The sequence below is a fragment of the Phascolarctos cinereus genome, unplaced genomic scaffold, assembly GCF_003287225.1.
Source record: "Phascolarctos cinereus isolate Bilbo 61053 unplaced genomic scaffold, phaCin_HiC Scaffold_3;HRSCAF=262, whole genome shotgun sequence".
NCBI lineage: Eukaryota > Metazoa > Chordata > Mammalia > Diprotodontia > Phascolarctidae > Phascolarctos > Phascolarctos cinereus.
Window position 1 is genome coordinate 257,169,498 of NW_027555736.1, and position 19,630 is coordinate 257,189,127.

The 19,630-nt window shown below is 36.9% G+C and overlaps 1 protein-coding gene across 8 annotated transcripts in view; it reads right to left on the reverse strand.

The window, feature by feature from the left end:
- Window positions 1-19,630, reverse strand: part of MTA1 (metastasis associated 1) — a 212,526-nt gene that overhangs the window by 61,129 nt on the left and 131,767 nt on the right. For all 8 annotated transcript variants that reach the window (XM_020974878.2, XM_020974877.2, XM_020974875.2 and 5 more), the window contains one exon: window positions 3,905-4,004. In XM_020974878.2, the coding sequence (XP_020830537.1) occupies window positions 3,905-4,004 (100 nt within the window). The remainder of the gene's footprint in view (window positions 1-3,904; window positions 4,005-19,630) is intronic.

Sequence of the window (19,630 nt, forward strand, 5' to 3'; positions counted from 1 at the left end):
CATCATTTGTTAATAAGTTTGTTTTCCTTTCTTTCAGTTTTTAATATGTGCGGGTGTGTGGCAGTGTGGGAAGGGTTAGGAACAAAGGGCCATTTAAACGTTTTTTAAAAATACACACAAAAGAACAGAAGGCAATACAGATAAGCAAGGCAGTTTTGTAAATAACATGGAATTATGTGCCTATTTTGAAAACAAGTAGTTTAAAATAGAAATTCATATTTCATACTGCAATCTTATTTGTGTTTTGCTGCATATATGCAAATGGTTTTCTGATCTTTAAGTTCATAATTTTAAAAAACAACTTTTAAACATTTTTTAAAATACAGATTTCAGGATGAAAAGGGCACAAACTGAAGATGAAATGTCATACACAAAAGAATAACAAGTAGGGCAATTTGGCTGAAATGTAGAAAGTAGAGGACTATACAGTGAGCCTGGAAAGAGAGAGTACCAGACTGTGAAAAGCTAAGCAGAACAGTTTTTATTTTATAGACACTAAAAGTCCTTGAAAAAGGAACTGGTATCACAGAAATATACATCATAAATAACAAGGGGGGGGGCGGCGGCGAGGGAGGCCATAGCCAACATGGCAGAGTAAAAACAGGTACTTGTCTGAGCTCTCCCAAATTCTCCTCCAAACACCTTTAAAATAATCCCTCAAAACAAATTCTGGAGCTGCAAAACCAACAACAGGATGGAGTGAAACAATTTTCCAGCCCAAGACAACTTAGGAGGTCAGGAGGAAAACTCTGTCTCACTGGGGCGAGAATGGTGTACAGTGCAGTGCAGGCTGCCCCAAGCCCCAGGGCAAGCCAGTAGCAAAGCCCAGAAAAGCCAGCAGCAGGCCTTGGAAGCAACTGAATTAGCAACAATGGCTTCCAGAGCTTTCAGTCCACAGATGGTAAAGGGGGTTGGACAACTGGTCAAAAGAAAATTACAGGGAACCCTTTGCTGGCACTACGGGCAGGACTCAGTTGCATGGCCTATACTCAGTTTTGGTCCTCAGTCATAGGGCGAGGAGGCAGAAAAAAATACCTAAGCCCAATAAAAGAGCAACAAAAATCCACTGAAGAGAAGAACTCCTTAAAAAGCAGAATTGGCTTATTGGAAAGGGAGGTACAAAAGCTCACTGAACAATGTAATTCCTTAAAAATTAGAACTGAGCAAGTGCAAGTTAATGACTCCATGAGAAATCAAGCAACAATAGAAAAAAATCAAAATTAGAAAAAATAGAAGACAATGTGAAATATCTCACTGGAAAAACAGCAGACCTAGAAAATAGAATTAAAATAATTCCCCAATTAATAAACAGTCAAAGGATATAAACAGGCAGTTATCAGATAAAATAATTAAAGCTATTTATAGTCATATAAAAATGCTCTAAATCACTACTGATTAGAGAAATGCAAATTAAAACAACTCTGAGGTATCACCTCACACCTATCAAATTGGCTAATAAGATAGGAAAAGGAAATCACAAATGAGGATGTGGGAAAACTAGGACACTAATGCACTGTTAGTAAGTTGTGAACTGATCCAACCATTCTCAAGAACAATGTTTACATTCAGAAATAGAACTGATAATCGCTGAATGCACAGGGAAGCACACTATTTTTCACTCCCTTCATTTTTTCGTGGGATTTTTTTTGTCAAAGCATGACTAAAATAGAAATATGTTTGCATGACTACACATATCAAACCTATATCAAATTGCTTACCATCTCAGGGAAGGCAAAAGTGAGAAGGAAGGAGAAAATCTGGAAGTTAAAAAAATTTTTTAAACTGAGTGTTAAAAACTGTCTTTAGGTGTTGGGAAAAATGTTATTTTTTTTATTTCAGAAATTAAAAAAAAAATGTTCTTTTATGTCAAAAATATATTGTGTCCTATAAGAAACTGAAATATTAACAGTGTGCAAAAAACCAAAGGTCACCAACTACATAAAGACCCCATGTTATTCAGCAAAAACTGCTGGGAAAAGTGAAAAATAGATTAGTAGAAATTATGGTAGAAATTAGGCTTATTCTGACATTTCAAACCATATTATACAATAAATTCTAAATGTAAAAACAACCTAGATATAAAAAGTCACATCACAAAAAATTTAGAAGGAAAGAAGCTGTTTTACAATGACAGATAAGTAAGGAGGTGTTCATCAAACAAAGGCTAAGGAGGAAATAGGAGATAAATACATAATTTTAACTACACAACACTGAAAAGCTTTTGCATAAACAAAATTTAAAAATTAATTAGAGAACTGTTAACTAAGAAAAACAATCTTTTTCACAAATTTCTCTGATAAAGGACTGATTTCTAAGATACATATATATAGGGGATTGATACAAACAGATAAAAGCCATTTACCAAAACAGCAAGTTTCCAAAGGAACGGCAAGCAATCTAACAATCACATGGAAAAAACGCTTCACATTACAGATAAAATGAGAAACACTGTTTAAAACAATCCTTAGATTTCAATTCATCCCCATCAGACTGAAAGAGATGAAAGAAAGGGAAAATGAAAACTGCTGGAATGTCTGTGAGAAGACAGGATGCTGAAGCACTGGTGAACTGTGAAGTGGTCCAAGCTCATCATAGTGGCGCACATTTTGAATCCCTGCAACTGGGAGACTAAGGAAGGTGAACTGCTTGAGCCTAAGAGTTTTTTTGTTTGTTTGTTTGTTTTTGTGAGGCAATTGGGGTTAAGTGACTTGCCCAGGGTCACACAGCTAGTGCCAAGGGTCTGAGGCCGGACTCGAACTCAGGTCCTCCTAACTCCAGGGTTGGCGCTCTATCCACCACACCACCTAGCTGCCCCTTGCGCCTAAGAGTTTTAAGCTGCAGTATGGTTAAAACTGAGTAATGTCTGCATTATATCCAGCACTACTATGGCGAGCCCCCAGGCTGCCTAAAAGAGAATTGAAAGAACTCAAGCTGTAAAAAGAACAGGTCAAAGCTATAGTGCTAATGAGCACTGGGATTGAGCCAATGAGTAAACTTCTAATCGGGGTGAGATATGGAGACCAAATAAACAAAGAAATAGTCAAGCCATTCTGAAAAATAATCTGAAACTATATGAAGAAAGTCACTGAACTATGAACATTTAATCTAGCAATACCACTACTCCACATACACCTGAAAAAGAACAGAAAGGGAAAGGATCTACATTTACGTAAAAATATTTATAGCAACACTTTCTGTTGCAGCAATGATAAAGATAAAAACTAGGCTTGTGAAATTACTGGTAGAGGGAACTCTCAGGTGAGGAAACTTACCTTTATCGATATAAATCCATAACTGTTTTGTAATTTACAGGTTTACACTGATACCTGGGACACTGAGAGATTAAATTAATTCCCAGAATCACATAGTCAGTAAATATCAGAGGTGATAGTTGAATTCAGGTTTTTCTTACTTTGAATCTACCTGTCTATCCACTACACCAGGAGTTATTACTTTTTTGTTATTGTTCACACTCCCCATTCCACCTCTTTTGGCAGTCTAGTAAAGCCTACGCACTCCTCAGAATACAAACCTGTTATTGTGAAATACAGTTACCAAATTACTAAAAAAAAAAAGTTCATAGACCCAGGTTAAGAATCCCAGTACTATGCTATAAAAAACTAAAAAACAAATAATAACTTACTCAGAACAAGCTGATTCCTTGAGAAGGGGATCTCTTTGTGTACTTGCTCCCAGCCCTACTAAGAATTTTCCAATATCCCTTAGGCAAGAGAGGACAACACAGAAGTACAAATGTTTTAGTAGTGACTTCTCATTTGGCACGTGAAGGACTGAGCAAGAGGTAACAAAAAGGAATCTGTCCATCTGCAAGCTGTTAAGTGCTAAAAGTCTACTTGAATCTATCACTGCCATCTGATGAAACCCAGATTTCATCCTCACTTACCAGTGTAATATCTCTGGAGGCAGCTGCAGCACTCATATGTAAGCTTGGCTGTCTGACTGAACTACTGCAGTCTAGGGCACGGGCAAAAGTACCAACAGATCTGAAAGAGATGAGAAAAAAACGTGAATTTTCTGTGAAAGGTAAGAGTAGGCCAAGAAGACACCACACAATTCCCAATAACCATGCCCAGACCGAGCCCATCCCTGATACCTTTTCTAATGGCAACTAATGCCACCAACACTGAATTCATGTTTCTACTACCTATTATGTATGCTTTTAAAAAGTACCTTTTGTGTCATGGACCACATGGTAAAGCTTATAATGCATTATTCTCAAAAATGTTCTCCCCTTGTAGGAATACTGACAATTACATTATATTAAAGTTCCAACAACTAAACTTCATCCTTTTGTTCTAAGAGAGCTGATATATCCCCCAAAGTGTCTATAATAATTGGGTAGGAAAGGCCTATGGTATAACAAAAAAACACTGGACAAGAAAATAGAATCCCTGACTGCCAGCCCACCCACTGACAAGTTGTGTGATCTGTTCTGACTTGTTTCATTCAACAGGATCTCATGTTCCTCATGCAAAAAGCTATAAACTTTTTCAGTCCCTTTCTACTTTACCATAAGCTCTAATCCCTACCATTCTCTTTGTGCTGCCTTCCTTACTGGGTTGTTATAGAGGAAGGGTTTTATAAAATATATATAAACTATCATATGATAATGATGAACCAAGAATTTATTAAGAACCAAGATGAAAATAAAGACAAGTAGGCTCAATTATCCACCCTCTGGGAACTCAAGGGATGGAACACTGAGTGTCTCTCAATCTGTGTAACATATACTATTAAAAGACTTCATGTAGAAATACCTAATGGCAAAATAAAAAATTAAATTTTAAAAATGTCCTCTGGGGCTCAGGAATGCTGTTCCCAGAGTCAAGAAAATACATCGCTTCTGCATATTTCAAGTGCCATGGAGATATATCCAAAAAAATAAAAAATACTGGGTGCATGAATACACAAAAGTGTAAGAATTGTTCTGACAGAATCAGTTGTATGCTATCAATGTGAAGTTTCCCTTTTAGCAGGAAAGGTAAAAAGTTTAAGGGGTGTTATGTTCTAGTCTGCTAGACAGAGTTAAAGCTTCTTAGTGAAAATTAAGTAACAGTCCTATAGGAAAGAAAAAGATATCAACATAAACAGGATAACTTCAATACATAATAACACATGATAAGAATACTGGAGACTTACAAAGCAAAATGATATCTATAATATGTCTTAGTAAGATGACTGTCATCAAATCAGGGTAGGTTTACAAGGAATCAAAGGATCATGAATTTAGAGCTGAAAGATATATAAGAGATTATCCAGTTAAACTCCCTAATTTTACAGGTAAGGAAACTTAAGCCTAGAAAGGTGAAAGGACTTGTCCAAATTCATAGACGTAGTATCAGAATCTGGATGCAAAACCAGGTCTTTAAGACATCAAACTTATAGCTTTTTTCCAATGCAGAGCTCAGGATAATTGATTCCATATGCATAAGATTTTAATAGAAGGTGGGAAAGAGCTCAACAGATAAAGAGTAGGGACAGAGAGAGAGAGAGAGAGAGACAGAGATCGCCAAGATGGTGGAGTAGAAGGAAGAAGTACAGCCCAACTCTATATCAAACTCCTCCAAAAAAGAACTACAAAATCCACCAGACCAAATCCTTCACGGAAAATCCTAGAGTCTTTTTTTTTTTCTTTTTGCCCAGGTCAGCAAAAGGGGTCAACCAGAGAGGTCTACAGGGATAGGGTCAGGCACAGAACACTTCAGGGAAGGGCTACGCACCAGAACAAAGAGAAGCCCAAGACCCACACTAAGACACCTCAATATCATGCAGGGTGCAAGAAAAGGTGACAATTAGGAGCTCTGCTGCTGGTTACTCAGTTTTGAGTCCTAGATCCAAGGTGAACTAGACACCCAATACCACAGGGTGGCAGTCAGGATGTCATTTCCATTTTTGAAAAGGACCAATGACATCACAGATGATGTCTTGACTTTGGTATGAATTAGATTTAAGTGATGCAGAGTTGCACAAAGTACTCAGCCTCAATTCTCTCTTCCTGAGTCATCAAAGTCCAGACAAAAGTCAAGACAACTAGCAGTGGCCCAGGATGCAGTGGATGACCTTAGCATCTTTATTGTCTGACAAAGTTCTAATAATTGCATCGCACCTGATTCAGCTGCCTTCATGGCTATTGGAATAAACTGTTCTCATCTGACCACTCCTCTGGGAAAAATCTTTTACAAGTTTAGGGTAACCATCCCCCTAACTCATCAACGGGTCTGAGGCCTTTCAGTTACCCTCAGCCTGTTTTAGACTGTTTGTTGAGACTGTTCACCACAGAGCGGTCACTTCGAATGCTACAGCTTCTTGGAGCCACAAGTTAGAGTTGGATGAATCAGGTAGACACCAAAGGTAAATGAGCACCTTTGCACAGAGAAAGGAAACGGTAAGTTCAGACACAATTAGTATGTAGCTCAGACCCAAGGAAGAGAGTGGTATCTCATTTCTATCTTCTAGTCTGTAATATGCAGAATAACCAAGGCAGGGATACCAGGGGGACCCTACAGTTTGATTACTCTGAACCAGGAGATCTTCCCAGCTGGCTGAAAGTAGTTGCAGTCAAACAGCAGTCAATTAATGCTCAAACCACCCCCAAAACCAGGTCGAGAACCTGTAGAGTTGTCTAGAGGAGGTAGAAATTAGACTTTGACCTGGATCAGACCACTTGGGAATACTGGAAGCTTGCAGACCCTCAGCTTGAGCTAGCTCTGCAATCTAGGAATAACATAACTTTCAACAGCCCCAAGAAAGAAACAGGACCAGGCTAGACTTTGAGCCCAGTCTGAGTATCAAGTCCGAAGTCAGGAGGCAGGGTGATAACTAAACCACCCAAAAAAGAATCCTACCATAAAAAGGTATTATGTTGACAATGATGCTCAAGACACAAAGAAGAAAAGAATGACCCCAACACAAATACAAAGTCACAGAAAAAAATACATCTTAGGCACAGATTCAAGATAAAGGAAAAGGATAGCAGATAGAAACCAGAAACCAAAAACAGGGTGTTTACAATATACCTGAAACAGAAAGATATACAGAGTTAAAATAAAGAATTGAAGCAGAATACATTATGCTTTAGCCAAAGTAAAAAAAAAAAAAGATGGCTAGCAATCATGATACTGAACAAAAAGCAAAACAAAAAAAGTTCTGATTAAAAGAGAAACTGTATTTTCCTAAAATGTTCTATACCAATATTAAACATGTATACAACAAATGGAATAGGAATAAACTTTTAAAAGAAAAGTAAAATGAGTTATAGGAAAACAAAAACAATAAAATAACAATAGTGGAGGATATCAGACCTAGACAAACTGAACCAAAAACTAAACAAAAAGAAGTTAGGGATATGAAGAGAATCTTAGAAAAATACTATCCCTCTGAATAATACTGAATGATAATAGAAATGAGTGTGCAAATGCTAAAAAGCAGAAATATTAACTCCTTTAAAGACCAAAATTTAGTAAAAATCACATTTTTAAAAGGGCCTTTGACGAAAAGATAAAAAAGGAATTGGAAAATAAATACTTTAATGAAAGAAAAATTATTGACACTATCAATAACTACATTAAAAATGATGAGACAACATAGCTAAATGTGTGGGACATAGTCAAACCAGTATTAAATAAAGATTTCATATCTCTAAAATGCTTTTATTAGTAAAAGATCTTATAAAAGAATTGGGCATGCAATTAAAAAAAAAAACTAGAAACCAACAAATAAAAAACTTCCATGAAAAACCAAAATAAGAAATCTTCAAAATCAAAGGATATATTAACAAAACTGAAAGTTACAAATAAAAATTGAATTGAGTTTTATGAGCTTAATTGAATTATGAGCTTAAAAAAAAGATTCAACAACAAACAACACAATAACATAGGCATGTCACTGCTTAGTCATTTTTCAGTCATATCTGGTTCTTCCTGACCCCATTTGGAGTTTTCTTTACAAATATATTGGAGTGGTTTACCATTTCCTTCTCCAGCTCATTTTATAGATGAGGAAAACTGAGGCAAATGGGGTTAAATGATTTGCCCTGAGTATAAATGACTTGCCCAGCTGGTGTGTCTGAGATCAGATCTGAACTCAGGAGGATGAGTCTTCCTAACTCCAGGCCCAGTGCTCTATCCAATGCATGACACAGCTGCCCAGATAAGCCATTATCAAATTTGATTTTTTAAAAATAAAGAAAACCACCATCATCAAGTATGAAAACAGTGAATTCACAACCAAGTAAAAAGAAAAAAAAAACAACTCTGAGGTACCATCTCACACCTATCAGATTGGCTAAAATGACAGAAGGGGAAAATCACAAATGCTGGAGAAGATATGGAAAAATTAGGACACTGATTCATTGTTGGTAAAATTGCAACCTGATCCAACCATTCTGGAGATCAATTTGGAATTATGCCCAAAGAGTTATAAAACTATGTATATCCTCTGACCAGGCAATACCACTATTAGGTATGTTTCCCAAGTTGATCAGGAAAAAAGGAAAAGAACGCACATATATGTTTTAAAGAATTGGAAACTGAGGGGATGCCCATCAGTTGACGAATGGTTTACTGTGCTATAAGAAATGACTAGCATGTGGGTTTTAGAAAAACATGAAAAGATTAATGCAGAGTGAAATGAGTAGAACCAAGAGAATGTTTTATATAGTAATATTATTGTTCAAAGATTAACTGTGAATGGTTAAGCTACTGTAAGAAATATGATCATTCAAATCAACCACAAGGGACTATCCACCTCCCGAGAAAGAGCTGATACTGGGAAGAATATATTGTATGGTTCCACGTATATTTCTCTATTAATGTTAGTCTTCTTTAATGTAGGTTTGGAAGGGAGGAAGATAGACAAGTTAGGACTCAAAATGTATCCAAAAAAATTTTAAAAATAAAATGAGAAGCTATAAAAATATATTTTTTTTAATTTTTAGGCAATTTGGGGCTAAGTGACTTGCCCAGGGTCACACAGCTAGCAAGTGTCAAGTGTTTGGTCTGAGGCTGGATTTGAACTCAGGTCCTCCTGACTTCAAGGCCAGTGCTCTATGCACTGTGCCACCTAGCTGCCCCTAAAAGTAATTATTAAAAGCTATTTTGCCCAACTATATGCCAATAAAAATGACAATCTCAATGAGAAGGATGGATATTTAAAAAAATATAAATGGCCCAGAATAACAGAACAGGAAATAGAATACTTAAATAATCTTTTCTTAGAAAAAGAAATTGAATAAGCCATAAATTAAATCAAAGAAATAACCCCAGAGCAGATGGATCAACAAGTGAAACTTTAACAGAAATGCAGGGTTGATTCAATATTAGCAAAACTGATCATACTAATAACAAAAATATGATTATTTCAGTGGATGAAGAAAAAGTTTTTTAAAAATTAAAACTCATTTCTGGTTTTTTTTTAAATGCTACAAAGCATAGGAATAAATGGAGTTTCTTTTTCCCACAAGGTTTTTACTGATAGTTTATTTCTTAAATCACCATGGTATCCTTCCTCTTACCCTTTAGAATGAGTCATCTCACATGACAAATGGTATCTTTTAGAGAAGGGGAGAAAAGTCAGCACAACTGATAGATAACACTGAAATAGACCAAAGCATGTGCAATGTGTAACACTTAAGGACCTACCATCTCCATAAAGGAGCAGGTTAGGGCTGTCTTCTCCTGTCTCTTAATTTGAATCCCAAATGATTTTTATTTTTAATTATTTAGAATGATGTTCTTTCCATTAACACTGTTGGAGTTACACTATACATTGTTCTCTTGGCTCTGCTTCATTCTGCATCATTTCGTATAAAACTTTACATGCTTCTCTGTATTCATCACACACGTTATTTCTTCTTCTTCTTCTTCTTTTTAATTTTTAGGCAATTGGGGTTAAGTGACTTGCCCAGGGTCACACAGCTAGTACGTGTCAAGTGTTTGGTCTGAGGCCGCATTTGAACTCAGGTCCTCCTGACTTCAGGGCCGGTGCTCTATCCACTGCGCCACCTAGCTGCTGCCCCCCCTCCCCACATTATTTCTTACAGCATATTAGTATTCCATTACATTCACATACCTTAATTTGTTTAGCCACTCCCCAATTGATGGGCACCTGTACTTTATTTCCAATTCTTAGCCATCAGAAAAAGTGCTGCTAAAAATACCTTCAAGTGTACTGGAACTTTTTTCTTCTCAAGGGCTTCCAAGGGATATAAGCCCAGTAAGAGAATCTCTGCTTCCAAGGGCATGGACATTTTAGTCACTTTATCTTTCCAAACCCCCTCCAACACTGACTGTTGATGTATTTTGTCATTTTTCCCAATTCAGAGAACATAAGGTGAAACTTCAGGGTTGTTTTGGTTTACATTTCTCTTATTATTAGTGATATGGAATATTTTTCATGTGCTTCTGAACACTTTGTAGTTCTTCTGAGAACTGTTTGTTCATATCCTTTGGTCATCTTCTATTTTGTTGTTATTCAATTATTCAGTCATGTCCAACCCTTCATGACCCCATGGACCATAGCACACCAGGCCCTCCTTTCTTCCACTATCTCTTTAAGTGTCCAAGTTCATGTTTGTTGTTTCCATGACATCATCTATCCATCTCATCCTCTGCCATCCCCTTTTCCTTTTGCCTTCAATCTTTCCCATAATCAGGGTCTTTTCCAATGAGTCCCATCTTCTCATTATGTGGCAACAGTATTTAAGCTTGTATTACTTTCTTTAAATACTGACTGATTTGACCTCCTTTATGTCCAAGGGACTCTCAAAAGTCTTTTCCAACACTACAATTAGAAAGCATCAATTCTGTAGCTCTCAGCTTTCCTTATACTCCAAATTTCACAGCCACCCATTGTATATGGACTTCAGTCAGCAGGGTGATGTCCGATTTTTAATATGCTGTCCAGATTTGCCACAGTTTTCCTTCCAAAGAGCAAGTATCTTTTAACTTCGTGGTTGCAGTTTTGAGCACAGTGCTTCCATTTCTTCTCCCTTAATTTGCCAAGAAGTGATATGACCAGTTGCCAAGATCTTAGTGGGTTTTTTTATGTTAAATTTCAAGCCAGCTTTTCCATTCTCCTCTTTCACTCTGAGACTTCTTAATTCCTTTCACTTTCTGCCATCAGAGTGGTAATCATCTGCATATCTGAAATTGTTGCTATTTCTCCCAGCAACCTTAATTCCAGCTTTTTATTCATCTATCCTGGCATTTTGCATGATGCACTCTTGCATATAAGTTAAATAAATAAGGTAACAATACACAGCCTGGTCATACTCCTTTTCCAATTTTAAACCAATCAGTTGATTCACGTTCAGTTGTAGCTGTTGCTTCCTGGCCTGCAAACAGACTCCTCAAGAAATAAGTAAGATGATCTGATACTCTCATCTCTTTGAGAACTTGCCACACACATTTTGCTGTGATCCACACAAAGATTTTAGTGTAGCCAATGAAGCAGAAGTAGATGTATTCCTGGAACTCCCTGGCTTTACATAATTCAGCAAATGTTGACTTTAGTCTCTAGTTCCTTTGCCTCTTCAAAAACCAGTCTGCTCCTCTCATGATTCTTGGTTCATACTGCTGAAGCCTAGCTTGCAGAATATTAAACATAACTTTGCTGCTGCTTGAAATGAGTGCAATTTTTCAGTAATTTGAACATTCCTTGAACATTCTTTAGGACTAGGACATAAACTGATCTTTTCCAATTCAGTGGCTACTGCTGTATTTTCCAAATTTGCTGGCATATTGAGTGCAGCACTTTAACAGCATCATCTTTTAGGGTTTTAAATAGCTCAGGTGGAATTCCATCACCTCCATTAACCGTACTGTTAGCAGTGCTTCCTAAGGCCCACTTGACTTCATTCTCCCAGATGTCTCGCTGCAGATCACCAACCACACCACCATTATCAGTGATGTTAAGATTTTTATGATATTGTTCTTCTGCATATTATTGCCAGCTCTTCTTAATCTTTTCTACTTCTGTTAAATCCCTGCCATTTTTGTCTTTTATAACTTATTATAAAAATATAATTATTATATCATTGTCTTTTATCAGTTTATCTATATTTACTAATATAGATTGTTTATAGATCTTGGATACTAAACCCATATTAGAGGAATCTGATATGAAGATTTTTTTCCCCTCATTTGACCACTTCTTTCTTATCTGATATGCATCAATGTTGTCTGTACCAAAAGTTTTCAAGTTCAAGTGATCAGAGTTATCTATTTTATCTTTTGAAACTGTCTCTATCTCTTGTTTGGTTAAGAAAACATTTCCTACCCATATCTGTGAGAGGTATATGATGTTTCCATTTTCATTCCATTTTCTTACAGTATGATATTAAGGTCACATACCCAATCAGAATATACTGTGGAGTACGTATGGTATAAGGTGCTGGTGTAAGCCTAATTTCCAACAGAATGCTTTCCAGGTATCCCAGCATTTAAAAAAAAGAAATCAAATACGAAGTTTTCCCCTAGGTGACTTAATTTTCCACTTTATCAAACACAGTAGGATATGAGTTCTAGTGTTTCTGAATCTCCCTTGTAGAATTAGTTCCATTACAATATCAGATAGTTTTGATGATCGCTGCTTTACAATATAGTTTGAGGTCTGGAAGTACTATTACCCCTTCCATCTTTATTTTCATTGTTTCCTTTGACATTCTAGAGCTTTTGTTTTTCCAAATGAATTTTATTATTTTATCAAGCTCTTTAAAGTATTCCCTTGGTTAGTTAACTGGTATAGCACTAAAGGTATAAATTAATTTGGGCAGTATTGTCATTTTTATTATATTGGTATGGCATAGTCCTGACCACCAAATTCTCCAATTATTTGGTTGCTCTATTTTTTTTTAAGGAGCATTTTGTAACTGAATCCATACAAGTCTTTTGTGTGCTTTGGGAGATTTATACCTAGATGTTTTATGCACTTAGTAGTTATTTGGAATGGGATTTCCCTTTCTATTGTGTCTTCTTGTGTTTTGTTATTATTATACAGAACTGCTGTTTAATTTTGAGGATTTTGCAGTCTGTAACTCTACTGAAGCTACTGTCTCAATGAGAATCTTTATCGATTCCCCAGGGTTTTCCAAGTACATTAGCTTATCATCAGCAAACACAGATAGCTGTATCTCCTCTTTACCATCTTCATGACTTTAATTCACTTTTTTCTTGTCTTACTGCTATTGTTTTTATTTCCAGAACTATATCAAATTAAAGTGAAGAGACTGCGCATCCTTATTTCACTCCTGTATTTACTGGAAAATGTGCCAGTGTATTCCCACTGCACATGAAGTTTCCTTCTGATTTTAGAGAAGTGCTTTCTATGACGCTTTTAAACATCCTTCCATGTCTATATTTTGCATGATTTTTTAGCATAAGGGTTGTACTTTCAAAGACTCTTTCTGCATCAATCGAGATGACCTTGTGGTTTTAGCTATTTTATTTTTAATATGATTATGTTGATTATTTTCTTCATGATGAATTACCTTGCATTCCTGGCATAATTTCCACTTGGTCATAATGAATGCTTTCTTGGATAAATGACTATAATCTATTCGAAAGAATATTTAAAAAAATTTTATTCAATGTTCATTAATGATACTGGCCCCTACTTTTCTTTCTACTGTTTCATTTGTCCCTGTACATGCTCTACATACATGATTTTATTAAACACATTTCCATATTAATCATGTTGTGAAAGAAGAATCAGAACAAAAGGGAAAAGCTACAAGAAAGGGAAAAAAAGAGAAAATAATGTGTTTCGATCTGCATTCAGACTTCATAGTTCTTTCTCTGGATGTAGATAGCATTTTCTGTCGTGAGTCTTTTTGAATTGTCTCAGATCATTGTATTGCTGAGAAGAGCTAAGTCTATCAAAGTTCGTCATTGCATAATGTTGCTGCTACTGCGTACAATGTTCTCCTGATTCTGCTCACTTCCCTCAGTATCAGTTCATGTAAGTCTTTACAGGTTTTTCCTAAATTTACTTTTTTTAAGGTGTCCTTGTTCCCACTGGCTCTTTTCCCTCACCACTGATCCCGTTCTTCTCATTTGTTACCCCCCCTTTTCCTTTTCATTAGTTCCTCTTTTCTGCTTTACCTAGTAATACATCTCTTCCCCCTTTCTTTCTCAGTCAAGTTGGCTCCTCCTTCCTCTCATCACTTAAGCTAATCCTTTTCAGTAGTTCAATATTTTGCACCCCTTTCCAAAAAGAATTTCTCTAACTCTCATTATCCATTTTCTTTTTCTTTCTCTCCTTTATAAACTCTCTTTCTCTTATTTAAGATCCCTAAAATAATCAGGTGTCTCTCTTCTTTGTATTGTTCATACAAAGTATCCAAGGTATCCATTCTAGGCTCTTTCCTATACAAGCACTTTCTGCCACTGCCTTGTAGGGCTTACCACATGGAATATCCTTTTCCACTGTGCCTCATTCTCAGAAGAATGTCAGTTATTGTCAGTGTTAAAGAGGACACTGCCCCATTGAAGGGTCTCACCCTTATCACCTCTCTTGCTGATCTTTCCCCCCCCTACATTTGCCTATAAATCTCCTCTTTGTGTCCATATTTTCTCACTCCTGATGCCAGCTGCACCCAGGGGTTCCAACTCCCACCCTGCCAAGAAAAGTAAATTTACAGGCAAAAAAATGCCCCAGGCCTTATCCACTGTAAGGCCCTCAACCTTTACCTTTAGTGGCATTCATCAGTGGAACCTCCTCCCACCTCCCACCTCCAAAGTAAGGCCTGCCTCCTTGCCCTGCCCCCTTTCAATCTTTCCCTCTCCTCCTCACCCTACTGCCTTGTAGGCTCTTCTCTTTCTGTGACCACAGAGGCCACCTTCTTCTCATTGCTAGTCCTTGATTTGACCCCAGAATGTAACTAATTCTTCTCTATTTCAGTTCTCCTCTTCCCACTTTTCACATACCCTCCTCCTCCTCCTATATTGTAACATAGTCCCACATACACTACACAGGTGTAGTCACCTATAGGCAAAGTGTCACCAGGTTCCATGAATGATATTCCCCGTCCCCCTCTTCACTATTACCTCTACCTTTACAACTTTCTCTGTGTGTATCTTTAGAAAAAATCTCTTACTGGTCTTTTGGCTGTCATGTTGCTGCTGTTGCTGTCTGCATTTATTCACTCCTCCTTCGTTTCTGTTGTTTGAAATATTCAAAAAGAAAACAATTTCTTCAGTTCTGGTTTCCTTTCTAAAAACGTTCAAAGTCTTCATTATTCTTAAGTGTTCATCTTTTGTCCTGTTATGGTTATGCTAAGACTTGCAGGACAGGTCACCCTGGGGTATATCTTGAGCTCCAGTCTTCTTTGGAACACATTTTTACATTCCCTGGTTCTATTTCTAGTAGGTGTGGGAATAGTCTTGTATTATTCAAATATCTTTTGTTCTGTATTAGGTATTTCTCCTGATGGCTGGCAGAATTTCTTAAATAAATTATTAAAAATTTGCAACCCTGGGTGGGTTGTTTGCTTTTAATGGCAGCCATTGGTGAATTTTTTCATTTGGGACTTCATTTTCTATGTATAGAAAGTCTGGGCAGTTCTCTTTTATTATTTCCTTCAATAAGATATTAAATTTTGCCTGTCCTATCATGTTCTTCTGAGAGACATATGATCCTTAGGTTGCCTCTATGCATCTCATCTTTCAGATCTATGCTTTGCTTGCAAAGTAAGCATATTTTCTATTAATGTTATTGTCCTTTGCTTCTCTTCTCCTAGGTTGTTCTTCACTTCCATGTATTTGATTCCTTATCTACTGTTTTCTCTTTTGTTTCTTCGGTGAGGCTTGCTGTAGCAAATTCAAATTTTTCGATAATTCTCATTTGTCTTTGAAACCACTCAAGAACAATGTGTTTTGCTTCTATGATCTGAAATTCCACAGGGTCCTCCGTCTCATCAAGTGTTGGATCATCTTCTTTTATCTGTAGTATTCATAGATTCCTAAACTCATTTACCACGTCTGGAGGCCATAATTCCTTCTGTTGTTATTATATTTCTCTCTCTCTCTGTCTGTCTGTCTCTCTCTCTCTCTCTCTCTCTCTTGCAATTGGGTTAAGTGACTTGCCCAGGGTCACACAGCTAGTGTCAAATGTCTGAGGCCTGTTTTGAACTCAGGTCCTCCTGACTCCAGGGTTGGTGCTCTATCCACTGTGCCACCTAGCTGCCCCTGCTATTGTATTTCTTATCAATTTATCTATGTCACAAGGCCTTTGGGATTTCTTCTTCCTGAAATCTTGGGTACTTGCAGCCTGCCCCTTCCCCCAACCCTCACCTATTTTCCTTATCACTCACTTTTTTACTTTACTTGTGGTTTCCTTGGGGGTTGATCTCGAAGCGTCCTCCCACACCAGGCAACTCACAGATCACCAGACTAGATCTCTGCCCAAAATGATTCTTCAGTGGTCAAAACTGATCCCTGCTGGATGCTGAACTCTTTCCTCAGGCTCAGTGAAGCACCGCAGTCCCTCCCCGTGCAGTGTCCTCTACCAGTAACTGGCCTGACTTCCTCTGTTCTTCAATTGCCTGGTCTGGCACAAGCAAGTCAGAGCCTGTTCTCCCTGGCATTTTCACAGGGCAGGCTTTTGTTCCTGAAGGGGTATGGCCAAATTGGCTGTCAAATCCCAAGCAAATTTCAACATGGTAAAGAGAAAGACGGGGAATCAGCCTGAGGCATGGGAATGGGTTTTGATGTAAGCATGTGCTGTGTCTTTGGGTGTGCTAGTGGCAGTGTGTAGAAGAAGGTGAAGGAGTGTTGAGGTCACAGTCGTGAATGGCAGCTCCTGAGCTTTTGGGCATTTAAACTTCTGGATTCTGGGTGTCCTAGAACATGGAAAGTGCCAAAGTTGCTTTATCTTTGGTGCATTATCTCTCTTTTGGAGAGATTTGAGAGATTGTAGGGAATCAAAGAAAATGTCCAATTTACCATCTTTTTGCTGATGTTACCTGGAAGTCAATGGAGCCTTTCTTCGAAGGACATTAAGTATCTTCCTAAAACCAAAAACAAGAATTATCTGTAAAGGGGATAAGCAAGAAGCTAATCAGGAAAGAAAGGATGTCCATTATCACCAATACTATTCAATACTGTACCAGAAATACAAATTATAGCAACAAGACAAGAAAAAGAAATTGAAGGAATAAGGAGAAGCAGAAAAGACAAAACTATCACTCTTTGCAGATGACATAATAGTTTAAAGAAAACCTAGAAAATGAAAATAGAAACCCTAGAGAATTAAAAACTAATCCAGCAAAGTTGCAGGATATAAAATAAAGTCATAGAAATCATCTCCATTTCTGTATATTAACAACGAGTCTAGGAGGAAAAGACAGAAAGAGAAATTCCATTTGAAATAACTATGGGGGCAGTTAGGCAGCGCAGAGGATACAGCACTGGCCCTGAAGTCAGGAGGACCTGAGTTCAAATACGGCTTCACACCAAACACTTGACAGTTACTAGGTGTCAAGTCACTGGGCAAGTCACTTAACCCCAACTGCCTAAAAACAAAAACAAAAAAGAAAAAAAAGTAAAATAAAATAACTATGGATAGTATAAAATATTTGAGAATCTATCTACCAAGGCACATGCAGGAACTATATGAACAATTACAATATACTCCAGACAAAGAAAGAGAGTTCCAAACAACCGGAGAAATATTAATTTCTTATGGGTAAGTCGATAGAATGAAAATGACAATAATACCTAAATTATTTTACATTTTTAAGTGCCATACCAACTAAACTATTGAAGAATCACTTTACAATGCTAGAAAAAATATATATATAAACTTATTTGGAGGAGCAAAAGGTCAAGAATATCAAAGGAATCAAAAAAAAAAAAAAAGAGGAAGGGTACCAGATCTCAAACTATACCACAAAAATGCATCATCCAAACAATTTGGTACTGGGTAGGAAATAGAGCGGTAGATCAGTAGAACAGATTAGTTACTCCAAATGGGTACATGATTTGAACATAAAGGGTGACATCATAAGCAAATCAGTAGAACATGGAAGAAATTACCCATCAGCTCTATCGAGAAGGGAAGAGTTTATGACCAAACAAGAGACAGACAGGTTCACAGAAAGCAAAATGGATAATTTTGGTGGCACAAAATTAAAACATTTTTGCACAAACAAAACCAATGCAGCTAAAACAATACAAAAGTAGAAAACTGGGAAATACCTTTGTAGCAACCTCCTCTGATGAAAGACTCATTTCTAAGTTATAAAGGGAAATGAGTCAAATTTAAAAGAAAAAGTGGCATCTCCCAGTTGATAAATATTCAAAGAAATTGGCAGTTTTTGTAGGAAGAAATGAATACTATCAATAACCATATAAAAACTGCTCTAAATCACTGTTAAGTGGAAAAATGTAAATAAAACAACTCCAATGTACCATACCATTTCACACCCATTAGATTGGATAAGGTGACAAAAAGGAAAATGACAAATGCTGGAGGGGCTGTGGCAAAAGAGGAACACGAATGTACTAGTATTAGGAGTTGTGAACTGGTACGACCATTCTGGAAAGCCATTTGGACCTATGCCAAAATAGTGTCAAATCATGACTCAGAAATACCACTACTACCTCTGTACTCCAAGCAGATCAACAAAAGAGGAAAAAGACACATGTGTACAAAAACATTCACAGCAGCTCTTTTTGGGGTGGTAAAGAAATAGAAACTAAAGGGATTGTCCACCAATTGGGAAATGATTAAACAAATTATGTTGTATAAATGTGATGGAATACTATTGTGTTGTAAGAAATGGTGAAGCAGAGTTTCAAAAAGGCTTAGAAAGACCGGTATCAACTGATTCAAAGTGAAATGAATAGAACTAAGAGAACAATTTATAAAATAACAGCAACATTGTGAAGATGATCAACTTTGAAAGCCTTAGCAATTCTGATCAATACAGTGACCAACCACAATTCCAAAGTACTTAGGATGAAACATGCCATCCATCTCTAGATGAGAATGGATTGAATGCAGACTGAAGCGTATTTTCTTCTCTTTCTTTTTTCTTAGGTCAAAGATTAAACAGGAATTTGTTTTGCATGACTATACAAATTTGTGATAGGCTTTATTTTTCTTGCTTTCTCAATGGGTAGGACAGGGGAAGAGGAGAGGCAGAGAATTTTGGAACTGAAAATAGAATTGAATAAAAAATTTTAAAAGGAGGAAAAGAACTATAGGATAAGGAAAATCCTCATGCTGATGGATCAATTTGAACAAAGCATGAAGGAAGGCAGGAATTTAAAGAACTAGAAATGAGGAAATAATACATTTCAGGCACTGAGGTAGGAAGCAGAATGTCATGTACTTGGGAGGGCAAGTATATCAGTTTCACTGGATCATAAGATAGATAAAGATGAATAACGGCAAATACTTCTGGAAAGACTTGCTCACGCAGATTATGGAGAATTTCACATGCTATGAAGTTTGTTTTTTATTTCAAAGGCAATAGGGAGCAAACAAAGATTCCTGAATAGGAGAGAGATTATTTTTGTGGTTGTGTGGAATATGGGTTGGAGAAAGAGAAACTAGAATAAGAGAAGTCAATTAGAAATAGTTCATACAAAAAGTTAAGAGTCTCAAC